The 23,194-nt window shown below is 39.5% G+C and overlaps 1 protein-coding gene across 1 annotated transcript in view; it reads left to right on the top strand.

The window, feature by feature from the left end:
* The window catches only part of TRIM44 (tripartite motif containing 44), a 155,008-nt gene that overhangs the window by 76,804 nt on the left and 55,010 nt on the right, over positions 1-23,194 (top strand). The window contains exon 4 of the mRNA XM_010358398.2: positions 408-427. Within this exon, the coding sequence (XP_010356700.1) occupies positions 408-427 (20 nt within the window). The remainder of the gene's footprint in view (positions 1-407; positions 428-23,194) is intronic.

Raw genomic sequence — 23,194 nt, 5'->3', positions numbered from 1 at the left:
ACAAGGCAGAAATGAATCTTTGAAGGAAACAGCTTGATGCTTTTGGAACTGGCTAGCTTTTGCCTAAGACCTACCTCTATTTTGGGTTTCTTACTTTGCTAAGAACTAAATACTGCCAGCCATACAAATAAAAAGGCAAGGCTATTATTTAGGCCTCCTAGGTCTGTGCATTCACTTCTCTGCTCTGCTTGTCAGGGCAAATTATCAGTTCATCTCCACTGGGCAGTTTGAACATAGGATTATATTAGCTCTTGTCTTAGCCTTTAGATGTCTGTTGGTTTGTCTCTGTTACAATAAATGTATAGTACATGCATTCAGGTTGGGAGAGGGGAGGGAAAAGAAGGAAATCTGACTCTGTCTGTACCAACAGTGATTTCTAATACTGTTTCTTTCTGTTTGTCTTTCAGGGCGATGAGGAAGGACCCAGGTAAGATCACATTATTGTTGCTTGTCTTTTCTCATAATTGAAGTAGAGTGACGTTTGTGGCCTTTTAGTGCTCCATGAAATATGGACAGCCAAGGAACAGCACAGAAAAGGGATCTCTATCTTAAGCCTAGGATTTGAAGATCTTATTTTGTAAGACTCCCATCTTCCTCTCATCTATGTCATTTCCTGCCTGTAACTTTCAGATAAAGGTAGACTTTAAGGTATACAATGACAGTAACTTTGCTGTATTCTTTTGTACATTCAGAATACCTTGTTAAGAAGAACAGGCACTACATTTAAATGGTAATGTAGTATCATTATGGTAATGGTAATGGTATCAGGTGGACTGACTAGATAAATTTTTGTATTGTTCTTTCTTGATTGGAATTGGATTGATTTTTTTAATGGGCTGTAGATCTAGTATTCTTTATTTCTGACGTATAATATCTTTGTGTCTGACCCAAGACACCTATATGATGAATCCTAGGGTACAGGTATACAAAACTTGGTTTAGGGAAAAAAATGTTCTTTGTGCTTCTGTATTGTCACAATTGAATACAGTGCATTTTATTATTGTCTCAGCCTTGCAGTGAACCTGGACTGTGGTTTACTTACCCTTCCTGTCATTCTCCTCAAGCAGTGAAAACAGACTCCAGGAAAAGCTACAGCTGTGTCATCAACACAATTGAGGCATATTTGTACAAAGTAAAATGCAATGTCCACATGGGTCCCATCTGTCACATAGAATCAAGGGTTGTTAAGGCTGGGAAGTATCAGAATGGTCATCTAGGCCACTGCTATTCAAACTTTATTTTTAGCAGAAGCACCCTTTTTTCAAATGGACTTTAAGCAGAACCTCAATGTGTAAAAAACAATTTTTCTCTGGTTAAAGTTGGGGCAGTATTCATTGAACCTTCTCTCTTCATCACAATATACTCTGAGGAGCTTCTGCAGAGACCTAGAGTTCCTCAGAACTCAGTTTGAAAATCACTATCAAGTCCCTCATTAAAAGAAGCTAAATGAATTGTCAAAGTTTACCTTATTGGAATCAGAATTTGATCCTTCTTTGTTATTTTGTTTGTTTGTGTGTTTGCTTTTTACAAACAAACAAAAACAGTTTCCTCTCTTTTTTCGTCTTCCCTCCCCATATCCTGAGCCTCTTTCTTAGCACCAAATGTTGTCCCACATCTGCATCTCTTGGTGTGTTCTTCCCTTGGAAACTATAGTTTTTAACCTCTGCTCTGGAACAACAAGATCTTGTCTATCTCCTTGTCTGCTATGGCTAAAGCCACAGGCACCTTGCTTTAAACCTACAGGGTTTCAGGGAACCGCTTCAGACTCCATCTTTCAGCCATTCTCAGGAACAGGCTCTTCTATGTTGTGGTACTTTTCCTTCCTTCCTCACTCTTCACTCCCTCCCTTTTGTTCATTTAACGTATATTTGTGACCTACTGTGTGTCTGGCACTGTGCTACTTCCTGGGTATATCATGGTGACTAAAGCAGGCATAGTTCCTACTCTCGTAGATCCTAAGTGTAGTGGAAGAGGCGAACATGTAACTGGGCAATTATACAGTAGGGAATGTGTTCTGATAAGTTTAGGCTATTTTAGGAAGGGATCCTAAGTCAGTCTTGGAGAATAAGGGGAGGCTTGCCAGAAAAGGGTATATATAAACAGAGATCTGAAAGGTTGGAGCAGGGGTTGGTTGTTCTAGGTAGAGTAAACAAATTGTGTGCCAGTTCCAGACAAGAGAGGAGTGGAAGAAAGACAACAGAGCCCAGATCATTTAGGGCCTTGTAGACCTTCTTAAGGCATTTGAGCACTATACTGAAGGCAATGGGAAGCTGTTAAAGAATTTTATACAGGAATTAATGAACAGATTTGCATTTTAGAAGTGTCTCCTACCTACAGAATGGAAAATGAATTGGAGGTGGATCAAGATCCTGGGAGACTTCCAGGCACAGTGACGCGCACCTGTAATTCCAGCTACTCAGAAGGCTGAGGTGGGAAGATTGCTTGAACCCAAGAGTTCAAGAGCAGCCTGGGCAACATTATGAGACTCTGTCTCTAAAAATACGTAAATAAAAAATAAATGTTAAAAATTGAGGCCGGGCACAGCGGCTCATGCCTGTAGTCCCAGGACTTTGGGAGGCCGAGGCAGGTGGATCACCTGAGGTCAGGAATTTGAGACCAGCCTGACCAACATGGTGAAACCCTGTCTTTACCAAAAATACAAAAATTAGCCAGGTGGTGGCTTACACCTGTAATCCCAGCTACTCGGGAGGCTAAGGCAGGAGAATTGCCTGAACCTGGGAGGCAGAGGTTGCAGTGAGCCGGGATCGTGCCATTGCATTCCAGCCTGGGCAACAAGAGCCAGACTCAAAAAATCAAAAAATTGAAAAATAAGAAAAGAGCCTAGGAGACTAGTTAGACTAGTTTATCAATGATGGGAGCCTAAATCAATATCTTCTAGTTATTGGTTAAGTTTTTATCATTTTGCACAGACCTTTGGTTTAGATGCACTTTAACCTATCTCTTTGGCCCTCTGCCTTTTTTCTCAAGATGAGCTCTAACTCTTTAAAATCCAGTCCAGTCAGAGCCCTAGACTTACTTTCCCAGAAAAAGAGTTAAAACAAGACCATGATGAAGAAAATACCTTGGCAGAGGTAATGTGCAGGCTCCACAGGATAGCAGTGGCATTTCTGTCTTGGGAGAGCCGGATTAGGATGAACACACTCATCTTTATAGTCACATGCCAGAGGCACATTGATTAGAAGAATACAGGGACCGTATGAAGAGTTTAACTTCCTTTAAATATACTGTTCAGTGTGAGATTCTGGCTTTAGAGTTTAATTGCAGATACCTTTGTATCATTTTGACAAGATAATGGAAAGGCATAGAGTTTCTTTGCTTGCAACCAAGATATCAGGCCATCTCCTTCGAGCCAGGCTGCTATGGAGGTCTCAGCAAGGAGTTCACTGGACTAGGACTTGACAGACCCTTTTTGGTACAATAAGTACTTGAAGTGCATGTTCTAATTTGTCAGAAAGAAGGAGGAGGAGTCAGATTTTCTTTTTTAACCTTTAAACTCCTATTTGTGGCCGGGCGCGGTGGCTCAAGCCTGTAATCCCAGCACTTTGGGAGGCCGAGACGGGCGGATCACGAGGTCAGGAGATCAAGACCATCCTGGCTAACACGGTGAAACCCTGTCTCTACTAAAAATACAAAAACTAGCCGGGCGAGGTGGCGGGCGCCTGTAGTCCCAGCTACTCGGGAGGCTGAGGCAGGAGAGTGGCGTAAACCCGGGAGGCGGAGCTTGCAGTGAGCTGAGATCTGGCCATTGCACTCCAGACCGGGCGACAGAGCGAGACTCCTGCCTCAAAAAAAAAAAAAAAAAAAAAAAAAAAAACTCCTATTTGTTGGTTCAATTCCCTTTATTTGTATTGAGCTACCATTTGGCTCAATTTATTCTGATTAACCCTTCAGGGCAAATTGCCTTTGATCTGAAATTTTTCTCATTTATGATATATACTTTACCATTTCAACAAGCCAAATAGAGTTTTGTTCCAAAGCCTTCTATATTGCTGACAGTACTAAATGAGAATTTGATGTATAAGGAAGGCAGAAAGGAAGTGTGGGAGTCTCTACACAAGGTGTGGATGAGAAATGAAGCTGGAGACACTGAGTTCTAGTTCTGCTTGGATCATTATGCCTGTGTCTCCTTTGCTAGTAGTCTTTTCACAAAGCCACTTCTCCACTGTCTACATAGAAGTCCAGAGAGAATTAGATTCCAACTAGTCTCCATGGTGGAAGGAAAAAAGAAATTCCTGTCTTATGGAAACATATTTGTCTATAATGGATCTTCCTCCCTTTCTACTAACTGGAGTGTCTTGCCTTTTTTCCTCTTTTCTGTTTTGATTTCCCAAGCCGTTTGATATGAGGGGACCAAATGTTGTGCTTTTAGTCACTTCTGTTCCTTGCCCTGAATTTCATTGTGCAGTTATTCTGCTAATTTACCACAATCATAATCGTAGCTACCATTTATTGACAGTTCATTATGTCCAAAGTGCTTTATATATATTCTAATTCAATCTGCATGCAAACCTCATGATGTAGTTATTAGCCCACTTGTCAAATTAAGAAATTAATGCTTTGAGAGATTAATTTGCCTTAGATCACATGGCTAGTAAGTGGCAGAAGTATGACTTGAATCTAGTCTGGCTTCGGAGCTTAACCGCCAAGTGCTCTCAGCCACCATTTGGACTGTCTTTGAAATGGCAGCATGCTTCTCTCTGTGACCCTATACAAAAGCCAAGAGGATTCACACACAGTCCTCAGAATATCACTTTGGTCTCATTCCTCTAACCTGGGAGTTCTTCAGTTGCTTTGACATTGAATTGCTGTGGCCCCTGTTTTCTGCAGGTTGCTTCCCCTCTCTGCCTCTGTGATTATAAAGGTAATGTCTTTGTCTCATTCTCACACAGTATCCTCTGAGTGTTAGAAAAAGGGGTGCTCCCTGGGGAGCAGCCAACTAAGCCTGCCTTTGACTCCACAGAATAGCTGCCTGTTGCCTCTCAAACTGGTATGTTACTCCTCAGATCCATGATATGCAGTCATATAGCTGTCAAGAATTCTTGGAGGACATGGAGAAACAAAAGTCTTAATATATAGAACATGTGTATTAACTGCTGTGGAGTCATCGTTTAAAAGAGTCTTTGACTTTGGGAGACTGAAGTGGGCGGATCATGAGGTCAGAGATCGAGACCATCCTGGCCAGCATGGTGAAACCCTGTCTCTACGAAAGATACAAAAATTAGCTGGGCATGGTGGTGTGTGCCTGTAATCCCAGCTACTTGGGAGGCTGAGGCAGGAGACTCACTTGAGCCAGGGAGTCAGAGGTTGCAGTGAGCCGAGATGGTGCCACTGTAATCCAGACTGGCAACAGAGCAAAACTCCATCTGAAAAAAAAAAAAAAGGGTGCCTTTAAAGACCAGAGTGATTTTTTTTTTTTTCCCTAAGCAGAAAAGCAATTTACACTTTTGGCAGCAATTTTCTGTCTTCTCTGTGCTATTATGAGAGATTTTGTGTTCACTCCCTCACAGATTGACTCCTTCTCTACTCCTGCTGGAGCCTGCTGAGAAGTAATATATATCCTAGGAGAGGGGGTGGCAATGGGATCTGTTGGCGTAAAAGCTATTGTGTAGTGGGAGGAAGTCAGAGAGGGAAAAGACCCTTAAACTCTTGCGCTTAGAGGAGAAGGAGGAAGATCAGGATTAGATTTTGATTTGCTATTGAGGTTTTCTGTAATTTTTTTTTAACCTAAGAGGAAAATGGCTTTTTAATAGTAACAGCCACACTTGGAACTTCTGTAAAATTTTTCATCTTCAAAGCTGGCTGTTATTCAGGCAAAAAGTTCCTGCTGAGATCAGTGTGAATCTGACCCATACTGATTCTGTGATCAAACAGGAAGTGTGTTCTGAAGGAGTAGGAGCCGAAGGAGAGTCAGCAGACCTAGCTTCTATTTTTGATTCTGTCTGTGACTGTGTGACCTTGGGCAAGTCATTTAACCTCCTTGTACTCTATTTTTAGTTCCCTGTAAATACTATCCTCACCCCTCTCCACTCTTTCCTCCACCTAGTTTTGGGGCTATCCTTGTGAGAAGGAATACAAGTCTTTTATCAAATATGGAGTGGAAACAACCTGCTTACAGATTCTATAATTTGGTGGATTTTTTTTTTCTCAATTTTGTTTCTTAAAAATTATCTTTGGTCTGTATTCTAGGTACTCTTTTTGCCCCTCTAAATGAATAACCATATGTTCTTAGATATGGCATTTCTCTTTCTGTTTAGGTTGTAGAGATAAAAGAAGACTAAGTTAGTGATACTCTTACGTTTCTTTTGTCTTCTGATTGCAAATTTGTAGTTTGGTTGTTGCGTTGTCTTCATTGCAGGAAGTCTATCTGAAAGCTGAAGAAAATGGCTGTGATACTTGTGACATGGAATAGAACTATCAGGGCTGCTTATTATGCAGAGTGGGGTGCCAATATCTAAGTTGGCCTTCAGCATACAGAGTCTCTTAATTGTCACATTTCCCTGTTATGGAACCTGAGCTGACCTTATTTTTCCGTGTTGATAAGGATTGTTTATCCCTTACTTAAGTCAGGTGAAAGTTGAAGCCACACTATGCATTGTGCTGCCTGTCTATACCCAAAGCATACCTCCTTGCTAAAATAATTGATTCAGAAATTTGCCTGTAAGAGTCACAACTTTATTTCATGCATGTTAGTATATTAACCAGAGATTCCATTCACAGCTGGAAAATTCAGCTGAAGTGCTTCTAGCTTATTGCATCTGCCTCCAGCTGGAAATATTGACTAGAAGCAGCTTATATTTTTAACATACATCTACCTACTTCATAATGCCAAGAAAAAAGGTCCCAAGAGGAAGGGGCATTGATGTCATTTTGCATGCTATTGTTTAACTCTAATCAACTTATTTGCCATCCAGTACAGTAGGTATGATGCTTGGCAGGCTAACCTTGTTTATATATTTGACCTCAGAACTTAATCAGGATAACATTTCCCACTAGGAGCTCTGTTCCCTAACTTCTCAAACAAGAAAGATTGCAGAGGAATTCTTTTGACAAACATCTTAGAGTGCCTAACGCCAGGACCTCTGCTAGGCCTCAGGGATATGAAGATGACTAAGACTTTGTTCCTGCATTTAAAGATCCCAAAATCTAGTTTGAAAGAGAGCTAAATAAACCATTTTAATTTTATTTATTTATTTATTTATTTATTTATTTATTTATTTATTGAAACAGGGACTTGCTCTGTCACCTAGGCTAGAGTGTAATAGTACAATCACAGCTCACTGCAGCCTCAACCTCCCTGGCTTAAGTGATCCTCCCAACTCAGCCTCCCACCCCCATCAGCGAGTAGCTGGGACAATAGGTTCATGCCACCATGCCTGGCTAAATTTTTTATTTTTTGTAGAGATGAAGTCTCACTTTGTTCCCCAGGCTGGTTTTGAACTACTGGGGTCAAGTGATCCTCCTGCTTCGGCCTCCCAAAGTGCTGAGAATACAGGCATGAGCCACCACATCTAGCCAACAATTTAAATTTTATATTTAAGTGCAGTATAATAATTATTAGGATAAGTTATAAAGAAGCATTGAGTGCCAACTATATGTGAGGAAGTATTTTAAACATTTACATATATTATCTACTTCTCACAACAGTCCTAATAAATGGTTAATATATTATTTTTATTTCTCATTTGAATGAAAAAACTGAGTTGCAGAGAGATTATATACTCATGAAGTCACACAGCTAAAAAGTGGTAGAGCCAGCATTCAAACTCAAGTAGTCTGACTCCAGACTGCAAGCTCTTAACTACTGCAGTATAATGATTCTCTGGAAAACATGCTGGTTGTAGAGTAAGCTCCAACTAACTCAGGATAAAGAATCAGAAAATACAGTGTTTCTTCTGGACCTTGACAAATGGATAGGTCTAGGCTTCTTCAGATGGAAAAAACAGGAAAGCTGTCTAAGCAAAGAGGTAAGTATAAAGGCTCAAGGAGTGAAAACACATGTGCTGTGTGGGGAATGGTGAATAACTGCATGACTGGCCCGGGGCAGGAGACGAGACTAGAAGGTGGGTTGAGTCCAGCTTGTAAAGGGTGAGGTGTACCATGTTGAGGCACCAAAAGTTGTTACTGTTTTCTGTTACACTTTATCTCTTGATTACAGCATTGCCCCCTTATAGAAGAAATGGACAGACTTCTGAATCTTGCAGGTTTCTTCCTCTAGTAACATCTCATGATTTGTTACGGGTAAATTGCTTTCTTTACATTTTTGTTTCCCCATCAAAATCTCACATCTTATTATACTTAAAGGACAAATATGTTTAGACGCATTTGAAGTATTCCCCTTTTGGGCTTTGCTCTTTTAGATGGAAAAGTAAGCAACTGAGGTAAAGTAGTTGTAGAAGGGAATTGTCTATTTGATTTGTGTCTGTTTTGATAGCTTCTGCCTTCCTCTAATTTATCCTTTCTTTTCTTTTTTTTCCAACAACACCACGTTTATTATATAAAAGACTGATATTCTGTTCCATCATTGTCATCATCACTAATGTTCGTGACCCACTAAAATGATGTCCCAGCTCATCAGTGGGTTATAATCCATGGTTTGAAAAACACTGTAGCACATTTTATGCTAATCTGCCATGGATACAGGGTTGCCACTGTCCATGATACCTTAGCATGAACTAGAAAAAGGTGCCCCTTCCTCAAGATGTCTAATTACATCTGCCAAAAAATTGTCATAATGTGCTGACTTTGTTAAAGTAAAATACTGTCATATGCCAGATAATGGTTAAAAATAAGTAAAACTTGATGTCAACATTATGAATGGTGTCCCCAATAAATAATTATGTTGTAAGCACCCTATGCACAACTGTACATATTTGCCCTGGTGGACACTAAACCAGATGACAAAATAGGTTGGAGTTGTTTGTTCAATGGATAGATTATTTCAGAGTACCTGTATACCCGGGATTTGTGACAGCTGTTTTGCCTTCTTAGGGCCTTTCTGCTCATTTCCCAATTAGAATAGCCAGATAAAATACAGAACACCCATTTTAACTGGAATTTATATAAACAACAAAAAAATTAGTATGAGTATGTGCTACACAATATTTGGAAGATACTCATACTAAAAAAAATTCATTATATATTTCAGAATTGCTAAAAGAGTATAACTTAAATGTTTTTAACACAAAAAATAAGTACGTGAAGTCATGGATATATTAACTAGCTTAACTAACGTAATTGTTCCACAAATACTTACATATATCAAAAGATCACATTGTATCCTATAAATATACACAGTTATTTGTCAATAACATTAAAAATTAAATATTTAAAAACATTCACTCTTATCTGAAATTTAAATTTAACTGGGCACCCTGTATTTTTTTTTTTTTTTTTTTCTTCAGTGTTTAAGTTCAGGGGTACGTGTGCAGGATGTGCAGGTTTGTTACATGGGTAAACATGTGCCATGCCGGTTTGCTGCACACATGGTCCTATCACTTAGATATTAAGCCCAGCATCCATTAGCTGTTCTTCCTGATGCTCTTCTTCCTCCCACCCCCAACCCTCTGACAGGCCCCAGTTTGTGTTGTTCCCCCCGTGGGTCCATGTGTTCTCATCATTCAGCTAGCACTTACAAGTGAGAATGTGCAGTGTTTGGTTTTCTGTTCCTATGTTAGTTTCCTGAGGATAACAGCTTCCAACTCCTTCCATGCCCCTGAAAAGGACATGATCTCATGTCTTTCTATGGCTGCATAGTATTCCATAGTGTATATGTACTACATTTTCTTTATCCAGTCTATCATTGATGGGCATTTGGGTTGATTCCATGTCTTTGCTATTGTGAAGATTGCTGCATTGAATATATGCATGCATGTATCTTTAAAATAGAATGATTTATATTTCTTTGGGTGTATACCCAATAACAGGATTGCTGGGTCAAATGGTATTTCTGGTTCTAGGTCTTTGAGGAATCACCACACTGTCTTCCACAATGGTTGAAGTAATTTACACTCCCACCAATAGGTTTTTTCCTACACCTTGCCAGAATCTGTTATTCTGACTGGCGTCAGATGGTATCTCATTGTAATTTTGATTTGCTTTTCTTTAATGATCAGTGATGTTGAGCTTTTTTATGTTTGTTGGCTGCATGTATGTCTTCTTTGGAAAAGTGCGTATTCATGCCCACTTTTGAATGGGGTTGTTTGTTTTTTTTTCTTGTAAATTTGTTTAAGTTCCATGTAGACTCTAGATATTAGGCCTTTGTCAGATGGATAGATTGGAAAAATTTTCTCCCATCTTCCTCTAATTTAAAGTCAGGTTTGGAAATCACAGCAAGTCCTCACTTAACATCGTTCATAGGTGCTTGGAAACAGCAGCTTTAAGTGAAATGATGTATAACAAAACCAATTTAACCATAGACTAGTTGATATAAACAAGAGTTAAGAAAGATTTAAGAAAGATGAATAAAACAAACAAGGTAATTATTTACCCCCATTATTACAGTTCAGAGTCATGTGTGGCTGGAGCAGCTCAGGGCAGAAGGTGGAAACCTGCCCTGGCCAGGATGCCATTTCCTTGCAGGCTGCCCTCACACCCACATTCACTCAGACTATGACAGTTTAGACACACCTGTTCACCTAAGGTGTACATCTTTGAGATGTGGTTGGAAACCAGAATACCTGGAGAAAACCCACGCAGACATGGGGAGAAAGTACAAACTCCACACACAGTGGCCCGGGCTGGGAATCTGCCCCCCTCCCCACTCCCCTTTTTCGCCTCATCAACATTATTAAAATAAAATGTTGAATGAAATGACTCTATTCAAGGACCTGCTGTAGTTTAGTTCCTTCTAAATTAATGGAGAAAAGCAATATTAAAGCACCATCTTCCAGATAGATTTAAGGATTTAGAGGTTTTCCTTAAAAGGTAATCTAACAATTAAGTTGATGTGAAGGAATGCCACATTGGTCCCTGAGTTAGATCCAATGCTGAGGAGTCTAGCTGCAGCCTAATTATCTTCTTCCTTATTTGTCTTCATAGCTATTTTGGACTAGCACTAAGCAGAGTGGAATTTAGGAAGTCACACAACTTCAGTCTGTGTTTTAAGAATAACTAAATTTGATGTCCTTGGTTATGCCTCCCTCACCTGTGGATAGCCACAGCAAAGCAAAATTGGTGGTGGTGGTGTCTTTTTCATTTTAAGAGAAACCTGCTAGTCTTGAGTATCTCGTCACATTTTTTCCCAGTGAGAGGCAGGCAAGAGGTCAGTAATTCCATTTTCCCAACAGCTTCCTTCCTGGAAAAAGGGTCCTTCCTTTTTTTTTTTTTTTTTTGTAGCTCTGTGTCACCGAATCGTAGTCACCTCTTTATCCAGAAGCTGAAACAGCAGGCATCTGTAACTCATGCTGGCAGCTCATGCTGGTTGAGTTTTTTGTTTGTTTGTTTGTTTGTTTGTTTTCTTTCCAAGATGATGTGAAGTTCAGAGTCGATGAGTGCAGATTTTCTTAAAATTAGAACTGCAGGGAGGTGGCTTCAGAACTTTAAGAAAGGTAGCCAAAGGCTGAGTTAAAACTGGAGTACCCTAAATGGTGAGGTTGTACCATGAGGCAAATTCATGTGCCTGTACTTGTTTGGACCCAGGACCTAAATATGAGTGGTTGCAGGTTCATAAAGTATATACTTTCTTGTCTATAAGCAGGGGTTCCGCAAAGAAAAACATTTTCTTATAAAAATGCCTCATTCCTTCTTAGCACCACTACCAGTTGTTCCCTGTAGGTTTGCAATGTGGTTGTAAAATGGAAAAGCATTTTGTTTTCTTGGTGAGTACATGTGTTATCCTCTGGTTTCATCATTTCTATTTAGAAATTGAGCATGAGAAAAACAGTGCAAAGAGGGAGGAGCTGACAGAGTTGCAGCAAAAGCAGAGAGAGAGGCATTTCTTAGCTGCTAGATGCATCTTAGTCTGGATACTTTGGGACAGCTGCCATTTTCTCCCACCTGTACAGGTATTATTGTCTCTCATACAAGGACTAGTTAAAACTCACTAAGCTGCCAACTTTTCCCTAACTTTCAGGATTGTCCAGGGTTAATAGTTATCCAGCAATAATACCTGCCTATGTATCGAACATTAACTAGGAGCTAGATCTACATATATAATTTCAAAGTTTTGAAACAACTCCATGAGGACAGGTATTCTAATCCCATTTTTGTTTGTGTATGTGAAGACATTGATGTTATAAGAAGTTAAGTGACTAAGCCGTGATCACACAGTTAGAAAGTGACTCAACCAGGATTAGAACCCATATCTATCAGGATTAAAATTCTATGCTTCTAACTATTATACTGTACTGCCTTTTTCAGAAGATGGAAGATTCAGATCTTCCAACCTCATGGTCAGGAAAAAGTAAAGCTGATGGATGGAATTATTTGCCTACAGGGATTTGGTAGCTTTATGAGAAAATTTTTTCATTTTCTTTTCAATGTTAGCAAGCAGTTTGTCTGAGAAGAAAGTTGAGGTGGGGCTTGCCAGGAAAGTGCCTAAGGTAGAATGAACAGAAACTTCTCTCCCCAGACAGGTAAACATTAGTTTACTCACTGGCTTTTGTGAAGCCAGCAACTGCCATTGCCCCTTCTGAAAGAGCCACTGTTCACCAAGTGGCAGGTGCAGGCCAACTGTTACCATGGCAACAGCAGGAGAGGCAAGCAGTTTAATTCCAGAACTGATAATTAACTGGGGGGTATGGTGTGGGGTGGGGAGAAAAATGGGAGAATAATTGCTGCAGGAGGGAAAACTTAGCAATTACCAGCAAGTTGCATAAATGAAAAGGCCAGGCACAGATGCTCCAGCCCAGCATGCTCCTAGCTTTCAGCACTCATTCCCTCAGGTTAGGAATTTTTGATACACTAAAGTGAAGGGTTGAATCCCTAGCCAACCAAGTCTTTTTAAGGAATCACCTGAGGAAAGAAGATTGTCACGTAGGCTGTGAAAAGAAATACAGGGGGCCAGATGAATGACTACCCGAAATTATACCACTCACCCAGAAATGACCCAAAATGCTATCTAAACTCTGCAGGAAGGATTCATACTTGGTGATAAAATAGGACCCATAAAGCATACTTGTGGGTGTCTACTTCTTTGGGTTGAATAGGGGAAACTGGCTTATTAGAAAATAAAAGGAAGACTCAAGGAAGTGATTAACTTGTTTAGGTATTTAATCTTCATAGCTATTAGTCCATCAACCCTTCAGAGACTGCGTTAATGGAAGTAGCCAGCACTCACATGGATGATTATCTATCTCATTTAATCCTCAAAACAATTTAGGAAGAAGATGCTATTAATATTCTCACAACAGACTCAGAGATGTTCAGTACCTTGACCAAGGTCATAGAGCTAGGAAGTTAATGTACTGAATCTTGTCCTATTGGGTTGTATTTTAAAAATTGAACCTATACTTTTCTATAGAGAAATCATGGTCCCAGTCTACAAAATCAGACTTAAGCATATATAAAAAATTTATAATAAAAAGGAAAATATTTTTTCTAGCAAAATAAGGTTAACTGCAAAATAAAATATCCTGAATGAGCAATATTGGAGAATATCCTTTTCTTTTGAGATCTATCAGGCTCATAGCTCAAGATTAGCCCTATGTCCCAAGCCCTGATCAGGTGAATAATGCGAGTCATGATTCTTTCCTAACTTAGTTCTGTGGCTCAGCTGGGTTAAAGCTGAGACGAAGAGGAGACTTGTTGACTTTAAACAATGCAGAGACTGTCCAAAGTTCATCTAAATGATCTGTTAGAACCAAACTTCCATGATGTATGTATTTTTCATGGGAAAAATGCCATAATGTACAGCAAGACTTCCATGTATTCCTTGGTGTGTGTATGTGTATGTTAGAGAGAGAGAGAGAGAGACAAAAACAGGTATTTTACTTTGAAACAGTGAGTCTCAGTTGAAGGAGAAACATGGCATTCATTCAGCAGAGTTTAGAGCACCTGCTTCATTCTAGCATTGTCTTTGGTGCTAGGGATATAACTGTAGAGAAAACATTCAAAGTCCCAGCCTTCAAAGAACTTATGTTATAGAATCTTAAGAAAAGGTAAACAAAGGTAAGTGATGTGTAATTTAAAGACACATTTTTAAGGACTCATTAATCCTTCTTTCAAAATCTATTATGGAAAATAAAACTTACCCAGTCCTTCTGGCTGGTAGGAAGATACACAAAAGATAGAATAAGAATAAGAGAGCAGTAGAGGCCAGGTGCTACAGCTCACTCCTGTAATCCCAGCACTTTGAGAGGCCTAGGAGGGTGAATTGCTTGAGGCCAGGAATTCCAGACCAGCCTGGCCAACATGGCAAAACTCCGTCTCCACTAAAAATACAAAAATTAGCCAGGCATGGTTGCACATACCTGTAATCCCAGCTACTAAGGAGGCTGAGGCACCATAATTACTTGAACCGGGAGGTGAAGGTTGCAGTGAGCCGAGATCGTGCCACTGCACTCCAGCCTGGGCAAGGAAGCAAGACTCCGTCTCAAAACAAACAGAGCAGTAGAGGTTGATAATCACTATTTAAAACTGTGAGCTTACTCTTGATTTTCCAGAGGTTTGACAAACTAATAAGTTAATATTGCCTTTGCAAGGGAAAAAAATTAATATCAAAATTTGGGAGCTCAACTGACACAGTAATTATGCTGGAAAATGTAATTTTGCCTCCATAATAGAGATGGGGTTATTTCAAGAAGATTTCATTAATGTGCTGTTTATCAACAAAAAGCAGTGTAACCTTTCTTTTATTAGATTAATGCAGGGTCGTGATGCAAAAGGCTGTTGGAGTAATTCTCACTCCTTTGTTCTAAGAAAATAAATTAAGTACCGTCTTAAAGTCTAGATACGGAAATTAAAATCATTGAAGACAGAAAAACAGTGTGACCACTCATTCCAAAATCTCCCTGAGCCTTCTGTCATTTCTATAAAATTCATTCCTTTATCCATTTATGAAACTAATTTGATCAAGTGTCTACTATGTGCTAGGTAGTGCTAGATGTTGGAGCTATAGTAGAAACCAAAACCAAATGCAGTCCTTGTTTTCATGGCGCTTACCACATGATGAATGGTCTCTCGACATTTCAGGGGCATATATTTATTCTGTGTCTGCTCAATTCACATTAAAAGATCGGCAACCTACTAAAACATATATGTCACTTGTAGATGTATATGGAAATCTCCCAATGCAGGGCTTTCTAGATATATTAGACTAAACACTATTTTAGTTGTCAGTTTACTCTTCTAAACTAGAGTTCCATGGTCCAATAAGTTTGGCAAAGGCCGCCCTCTTGGAGTTCCACAAGTATCATGATGTGATAAAGACTTTGAGCATCCTCGTGATAATGAAATATGTTTACTTTGTTTAACCTGACATTCCCAAACTTATTGACTGTAAGACTCTTTTAACCCGTATCACATAAATGTTCTTTAGAAGCTGTGTTCCTCAAGATATACTATGATGCATGCCGCTTTTTCTCCACTAGGTGTTGGGACTTGTTGCTAATGACTGACATGCAGAAAGAGGGTATAAAAAAATGTAGAGTCATTTCCTTTGTTGAAATCATCTCTTCACTGTACTTTGGGACTTCTAGAACATTTCTCTGCTATTATTCATGTAATCTATTTGTACGGCAATTAAAAGTGTAGCTATCAGGGGTATAGAAAATGAAGGTAATACATATTCCTGGGAAAAGGAGGCCCAGAGAGGGCTGCTCAGATTTGTTTAAAAATTGCCATTAAACTTGGATGTACATAATTCCATATAAAAAATACCACCATAAATAAGTTTTGTGTTCTTTCTTTTCATCTTAATTGATTTTTTTTCCTATTTTTAATAATAACAAAGCAGTGGTACCACTGTAAAACAAGCATCCAGCACATTGCCTAGCACAGAGTAGACACTCAAATCTTGGTTAAATGAATGAATGAATCAGGCAGTGACAAGTAACATTACTAAGTATAAAGCAATGCAGAACAATTACATTTTTCCGGTTTTAACTCATTGCATAAAGTGGGCCAATCCTTTTATGTCTTGATAGTGCATCTTACATCTAAAAGCTAATACATGTTTATCATATATTGGGAAGAACCAAGAAAACATTTTGCAAACCCTTAAGTACCGCATCTAAGGAACAGTAATTTTTTTTCACCAATGATCATGGAATTGCTTTAACTTTCAATGTGTGGGAAATTAATATGGCCAGGCAATGCCAAATGGATTATACACTAGGATCACAGTATTCTGACTAAAGGCCAAGAGAAAAGGGCAGTGAGACCAGGATATCAGGCTTTCATTAGAACCTCGCTGTCTCAATTTTCTCATCAGTCATATAGGAGCAGTAGTACCTGCTCTGTATTAAGAATCAAGTAATGATAGTATATAAGAAATACAAATAAGAAGTGTAAATTGTGTCTTACACCCTTTAAAAGCGTAAAGTGCTAAACAAGTGAAATAAGAGTGAATGAAATAAAGGTAAGTCTTTTATAATGATATCTGTTAAGACATAATTGTATTCACAACCTGAGGCTTAAATATGAGTCATTTAAACATTTACCGGAAATAACAAAGGCAGCAAGAAAATTGACCTTGATTCAGCACCTTTACAATTTACAGGATGTACACAGACATCTTATTTCCATATTCTGTCAATCCTGAGAGGTGGTTTTGCTATTTCTATATTACATAGATGTGGATATTGAATGAGTATGAGTGACTTGTCCAAGTTTGCCCAGCTAAAACTAGAAGTGGCAGGAGTTAGAGTAAGGCCTTTCTGTCCTACATCCCATGGCTTTGCTCTCCTAGCTACTTGTGTTCAAAACATAACTCTGTCCTCCAAATTCTCCTGCCCTTTGCCTTCTTAGTAAATGGCATTATTCTGTCTCAGGCCAGTAGCCAAGGAATTATCCCCAATATCTTTCTTTTTTCTTTGCATTCCACATCCAGTTAATCAGCAAATCCTGTCAGATTTATCCTACGTATACATCAAATATAGAGGCTTCTCACCACCTCTACCTCACCGTCCTGGTGTATGCCACATACTTCCCTTTAAGAATCCTACTGCCTTCTTCCTGTTGGCCACTTTTACTCATTCTTCCTCCTGCCAGACCTCCCCGCAACCCCCACTGCCATTCCATTCTTCACATAGAAGCTAGCATGAACTTTTAGGATACAAAGAAGATCATGTAATTCTCCCAGTCAGAACATTGCAATATTAATTATATTGTGTCTGGAATTTGTGTCAGAATAAACTGGGGGAAAGGAGCCTATAAAGCCTCACAAAATGAGGCTCCCACCTACCTCTCTCCATCCTCATGCCCCATTGCTCACCTTAGCCACATTGCTTTCTTCCTCTTCTTCAGAGGTGAAGTTCCTTCCTACTCAGGGCCTTTGTGCTCACGTTCCCCTCTGCAGGAATGCTCATCCCAAGAGCTTCACATGGCTCTCTCTCTGGCTTCATCCAGGTGTCTGCTGAAATACTACTTCTTTAGAATAATATTCTTGACTGTGCTTTGGTTTTCTGCATAAACTTGCCACTGCATGAAAGTGTATTATATATTTAACTTATTTTCTTTCTTTTCCGCTAGAACGTAAATGTAATAAGGGTAAAAAACTTGTCCATTTCACAACTGTATTCTCTAGAATATAACAGGCATTTATTTTTGAATATACAAATCGCTTTGCAAACCCTGTTTTCTAAGTGAAGAAAACCCTGGTTTGGAATAGGAAAGCCTTAGATTCACTGGATTACATTCTCAGTCTGTCACTTTGTGCAGGTCATTTGCCTTTGGCAGTTATTTGTGAGTCTGCTTTTGTTATTTACAAAACAGGGATAATAAAGTGATATAATGGGGCAGGGGAGTTAAATTAGCAAATGTATGTGAGTCTTTTGAAAACAGTAAGGTGTAGACTTGGAAGAGAAAGCCTGTATTTGGGCCTCAGAGCCTAATCCCCCTCTAAGACGGCGCTTGTAGGGAATTTATACACTTAGAATCCAAGCCTAGGATCTTCATTCATCCTCAGACCCTGGCCTAAAGAATAACTTGTCTAAGCCATATGGTTTCCAAAAGACTATGGGAAATAATGCCTATAGATCATAATTTTTGCTGGGAACCAATATTAAACTATCGAGGGGCAGTTCTCTTAGGCAGGACTACCTTAATGAAAGGCAAATATTCTCTTGCTTCTTTTAAATCTTATTTTGTTTCCAGAACATGCAGATGATGCTTAAGTAAATGAGTAACACTGTTATTACTGAAACCAGATCTATCCTAATGCTGTTTGGAATGAGAATGTAGTTGCCAAATTGGATTTTTTTTTTTTTTTTTTTCTTGAGATGGAGTCTTGCTCTGTCACTTAGCAGGTTGCAGCACAGTGGCGTGATCTCAGCTCACTGTAACCTCCACCTCCCAGTCTCAAGCGATTCCCCTGCCTCAGCCTCCCAAGTAACTGGGACTACAGGCATGTGCCAACATGCCTGGCTAATTTTTGTATTTTTAATAGAGACAGGGTTTCACCATGTTGTTCAGGCTGGTCTCGAACTCCTGACCTTGAACCCAGGAGGCCAAGGTTGCAGTGAGCTGAGATTGTACCACTGCACTCCAGCGTGGGTGACCAAGCGAGACTGTCTCAAAATTAAAAAAGAAAAGAAAAAAAGAAATTTATTGAATACTTACTAAGTGACTAGTAAGTGCTAACCATTTTACATGTGAGTATTACCATGGGCCTTGAGACTTTGTGTTAGAGATAATCTTTCTTTCTTTAGTAATCTTTACTACTCTTTTAGTGGTTGTATAAAAGAGAGGCATGCTAATATTAATATTACTGTAGTTGAAGGGAAATTATTGGCAAAATTTTCAGGTGAGTAAACGGAATCATCTCGGATTTCTTGCAGGATGCAGGGAACATTCTGGATGTAGTACAAAGCAGATAACCAGTGTCCATGCTGCGTGCTGCTCACTCTAGTGCCCGACTGTTACGGAGACTCACTGCCTGTCTCCTCTTTATCTGTATACCTCCTACCTTTCTTTCCAGGTCCCATTTAGTTGCCTCTTCTTCCATGAATCTGTCTTTGATCTTTCAATCTTTACAGTTTATTTTTGTGTTTTTTAAATTTATTTTTTAGATTGACAGATAAAATTGTGTATTTATATAGTACAACCTGGTGTTTTGAAGTACATATACATTGCTGAATGGTTAAATATAGCTAATTAACATGCATTATCTCACATTATTATCATTTTTTATAGTGAGAGCACTTAATATCCATTCTTAGCATTTTTCAAAAATGCAGTATTTTATCATTATCTATAGTCACCATGGTGTAGTCACCATGCAATCAATCTATTAAACTTACTCCTTCTGCCCCGCTGTAATTTTATATCCTTTGACCAACATTTCCCTAACCCCTCCCTCAACTGCCCCAGCCTCTGGTAACTACCATTCTTCTCTCTACTTCTGTAAGATCAACTTTTTTAGATTCCACATATTAGTAAGGTTGTACACTATTTGTCTTTCCATGCCCGGCTTATTTCACTTAATATAATGTCCTTCAGGTTCATCTGTGTTGTTGCAAATGACAGGACGTCCCTTTTTTTAATGGCCAACTAGTATTCTATTGTGTATATATACTACATTTTATTTATTCATTCATCCATTGATGGTCTCTTGATTCCACATCTTGGCTATTGTGATTATAATTTATCTTTGGACTTACCACTTTCTTCTCTATTTTATAATTATCTGTCTGCTGTGTTATACCATCAGCCTTCAAGCTCCCGAATGGCAGTGTCTGTACCCAAGTTTTCTTTATCTCTATAACAAGTCTGTTGTAGCAGATCTGTTGTATTATTTGCTCTCTCTCTATATATATGCAATACTTTGCCATGTTCTAGACTTGCAAAATGATTGACTAGGACTCATGAACCCATGGCCATTCCTTAGATAATAATGATCACAGCCATAATAGCTAATACTGATTGAGGGCCTACTATGTGACAGACACTGTTAAGAGTGTTACCTGTCATAATTCCATGTAATCCTTATAATAACCCCATAGGGGTAGAGTAGATACTGTTATCATCCCCATTTTCCAAATGAGGAAAATTAAACATTCAAAGATAAAATAATTTGTCCAAGGTCACATAGCTAGTAAATGGTAGACTAGTATTTGAACCAAAGCTTTCTGGCTGCAGAGTCAAATCACTATTGTAGACTTGCACTGAAATGAATAAAACTTCTCCTATGCGTGTCTACTCTTAAAGATGGCTTTAAATCTAACTTCTCAAGGCTGTTATTTATTTTTGTTTAAAGCGACTTACCTTCCCTGTTTGCTCTCTGAGCCTTCTGAGAAAGGCAAGGATGCAGCAGGGAGAGCTTTGGAAGGAGTAAACTATTCTCAGGCATACAATGGCAAAAGAGCACCTGGAGAGATTTGGGCAGTGCCCTTTTCCCTTTCCTTGCTAGGTGACAGGCTAAGAGGGTGCTTTCATGGGCAGTGGCTGCCCTTTCAGCTTCAGGCTCGTGTACCTTGTACATGATGAGACTGGTGAACAGTGACCGTGCAGGCTGCTCTCTGGAAAAGCAGGGTGTGAATACAAATTTATTGTCCTGGGACATTCCCCAAAATAAACAGACTTTTTGTGCTGACTCCTGGCTTTTCCAATTGAGACCTGACTATTTTCTCTCCTTTTTTCTTTTTTGAGACGAAGTCTTGCTGTGTCGCCCAGGCTGGAGTACAGTGGCCAGATCTCAGCTCACTGCAAGCTCCGCCTCCCGGGTTTACGCCATTCTCCTGCCTCAGCCTCCCAAGTAGCTGGGACTACAGACGCCCACCACCTCGCCTGGCTAGTTTTTTGTATTTTTTAGTAGAGACGGGGTTTCACCATGTTAGCCAGGATGGTCTTGCTCTTCTGACCTCGTAATCCGCCCATCTCGGCCTCCCAAAGTGCTGGGATTACAGGCTTGAGCCACCGCACCCGGCCTTCTCTTTCTTTTTTAAAAACAATCTTTCTAGATGACATTTCTTTTCCTTCCTGTCTTTGAGTGATAGGGCTCACATCTAGGAAGGAAATGATCTTTTACTTCAAAGGTTGTATCTCTGTCAGACTTAAAGTTGTTTAAAATTAAGTCTTTGCCTCTGGAGCTCTGAGTCATGGTGAAGAGTGCTCACTCCAGAGTTCTGACTCCTTGAGGACTGGAAGTAAGAGTGAACTCTTGCCCTGAGCCAGCTACAGTCGGTCAGGAAATAAGTCTTTATTGAGCCTTGACTAGGTGCTTGGGCTTGTGATAGGATGAAATCCTTGACCTCAAGTTGCTTACAAACATGGGGAAATGGTGTAGAAGAGTCAAGATCATAATATGTGAAATAACCAGACAACAATAAGATTATACATAATTATATATAATACATATATCAAACTCAAGCAGTTGTAAGCATTTTCCGAATCAGTGTGATGTACTGTTTAAACAATTTTGGCTTTGGGGTTAGAGGTTCTGGGTTTGAATTCCAGCTTTACCACCTACTAGCTATATAACTTTAGCCCTACTATTTAAACTCCTTAGACCTTAGTTTTCTCATCTGCAAAATGGAGATGAAAATAGTGTCTAAAGTCAGTTTGCTGTTAGGCTTAAAGAAGATGATCCATTCATTCAGTTAAAAAAAATCTGAGTGCCTTCTTTGTGCAAGGCGCTGTTTTAAGTATGTGGAATATACAGATGACCCGTGGAATCTCAGTCGCAATAACAACAAATGGTTGTTTTTCTCACATACTACATGTCCCCTGTGGATGAGCTTTAGCTGTGTTCCCTTCTCCTTTATTCTAAGACTGAAGCTAAAGGTGAGCCCCTATGTGGGACATGCTGGCAAAGGGAAAAGGGCAATAGCAAAACGATGCAATCCACCCTAGTAGAGCAGAAAATCACTGTTAGGGCAGAGTGAGAAGTGACTTCAGATGGGGAGAGAGAGAGTCCTGAAGGCCCACTAGGTTAGAACATTACTGCAGTGATTCAGATGAAAGATCTTGACATTCTAGACTTGGATAAGAACAGTAGCAAAGGAGGGAAAAGAATAGGTGGAGGGAACAAGGATACAGGGAAATGGAGAGGACTTAGTGAGTGTCTGTATTTGAGGAATAAGGGAAGAAGGATGGAGCTAAACTAAGAGCACTAGTTTTCAAAATTAGCTATGCTACTAAGTTTACTTAGTTGTGTGAACTCAAGTCATTGAACCTCTCTGGCCTTGAGTTTTGAACATTTATAAAATGAGAGTCCTGAGTTTGATGTGGCCCTTAAGGTTCCTTCCAGCTCTATTTCTCTTCCTCTATGGCTCTAAAACTCCAAAGTCTTTGTTCTAGAAGACCACACACTACTGGGAGTGGTGCTGTTGGGAGGGAAAATTAATTTGGAGAGAAGGATATTCAAAAACCTAGTTTTGCATTTGTCTGCTTCTATCGGGTTGTGTGCCTTTCCTTTTTGCCTTTGCTCATAGCCTTCGCTTTCTCCTTGGCTTGATTGTAAATCCAGAAAGGAGATATAATTTATTCTTCATCTCCAAGGTGGGATCCTTGGGAAGATACAGGGCGTGGAGGTCGTGGAACTAATACAGCCTTGTGCACAATGCCTTTCCAGCGTCTTTGGTATCTTGGCATCTTTATATGCTTCCACTAGCATATTTTGCAGTATGATAACATCTTCACAAATGTCAGCCAGGAGGTCTGTTTGGAGAAAAACTTTTTGTTCCCCTATTCTCACATATCCACAGAATCAGAAACTTTGGCCAACTCTTTCTTCTCAAGGGCATGCTTCTTCCTCTCTTTTATCTCTTGGTTGCTCCTTCTCATGGGAAGAGGAGCAACTTGTCTCATTGGTTAGTCTGGCAATCATTTGGTCCCTCTTCTCTATTGTACAGAGTTAATGTGTTAACAACCCCTGCTCCAAAAAGACAACATGGTCTTATCCTTCTTTTCTTTTGCTTTCTTTGATCACCTAGTTCAGGCAGGGTGGGCCTTCCTTCTGCTCTCTGTTATATTAAGGATGGAATTGCCTCTGATAAACCTAGACAGGTCTTTCTTTCAACTTCTCTATCAGGTCACTTTTCCCCTGGAATTTAGATAACTTTAATTTAGTAGGAGA

This window comes from Rhinopithecus roxellana, chromosome 15 (assembly GCF_007565055.1).
Source record: "Rhinopithecus roxellana isolate Shanxi Qingling chromosome 15, ASM756505v1, whole genome shotgun sequence".
Taxonomy (NCBI): domain Eukaryota; kingdom Metazoa; phylum Chordata; class Mammalia; order Primates; family Cercopithecidae; genus Rhinopithecus; species Rhinopithecus roxellana.
This window is presented reverse-complemented; position numbering and strand designations above follow the sequence as displayed.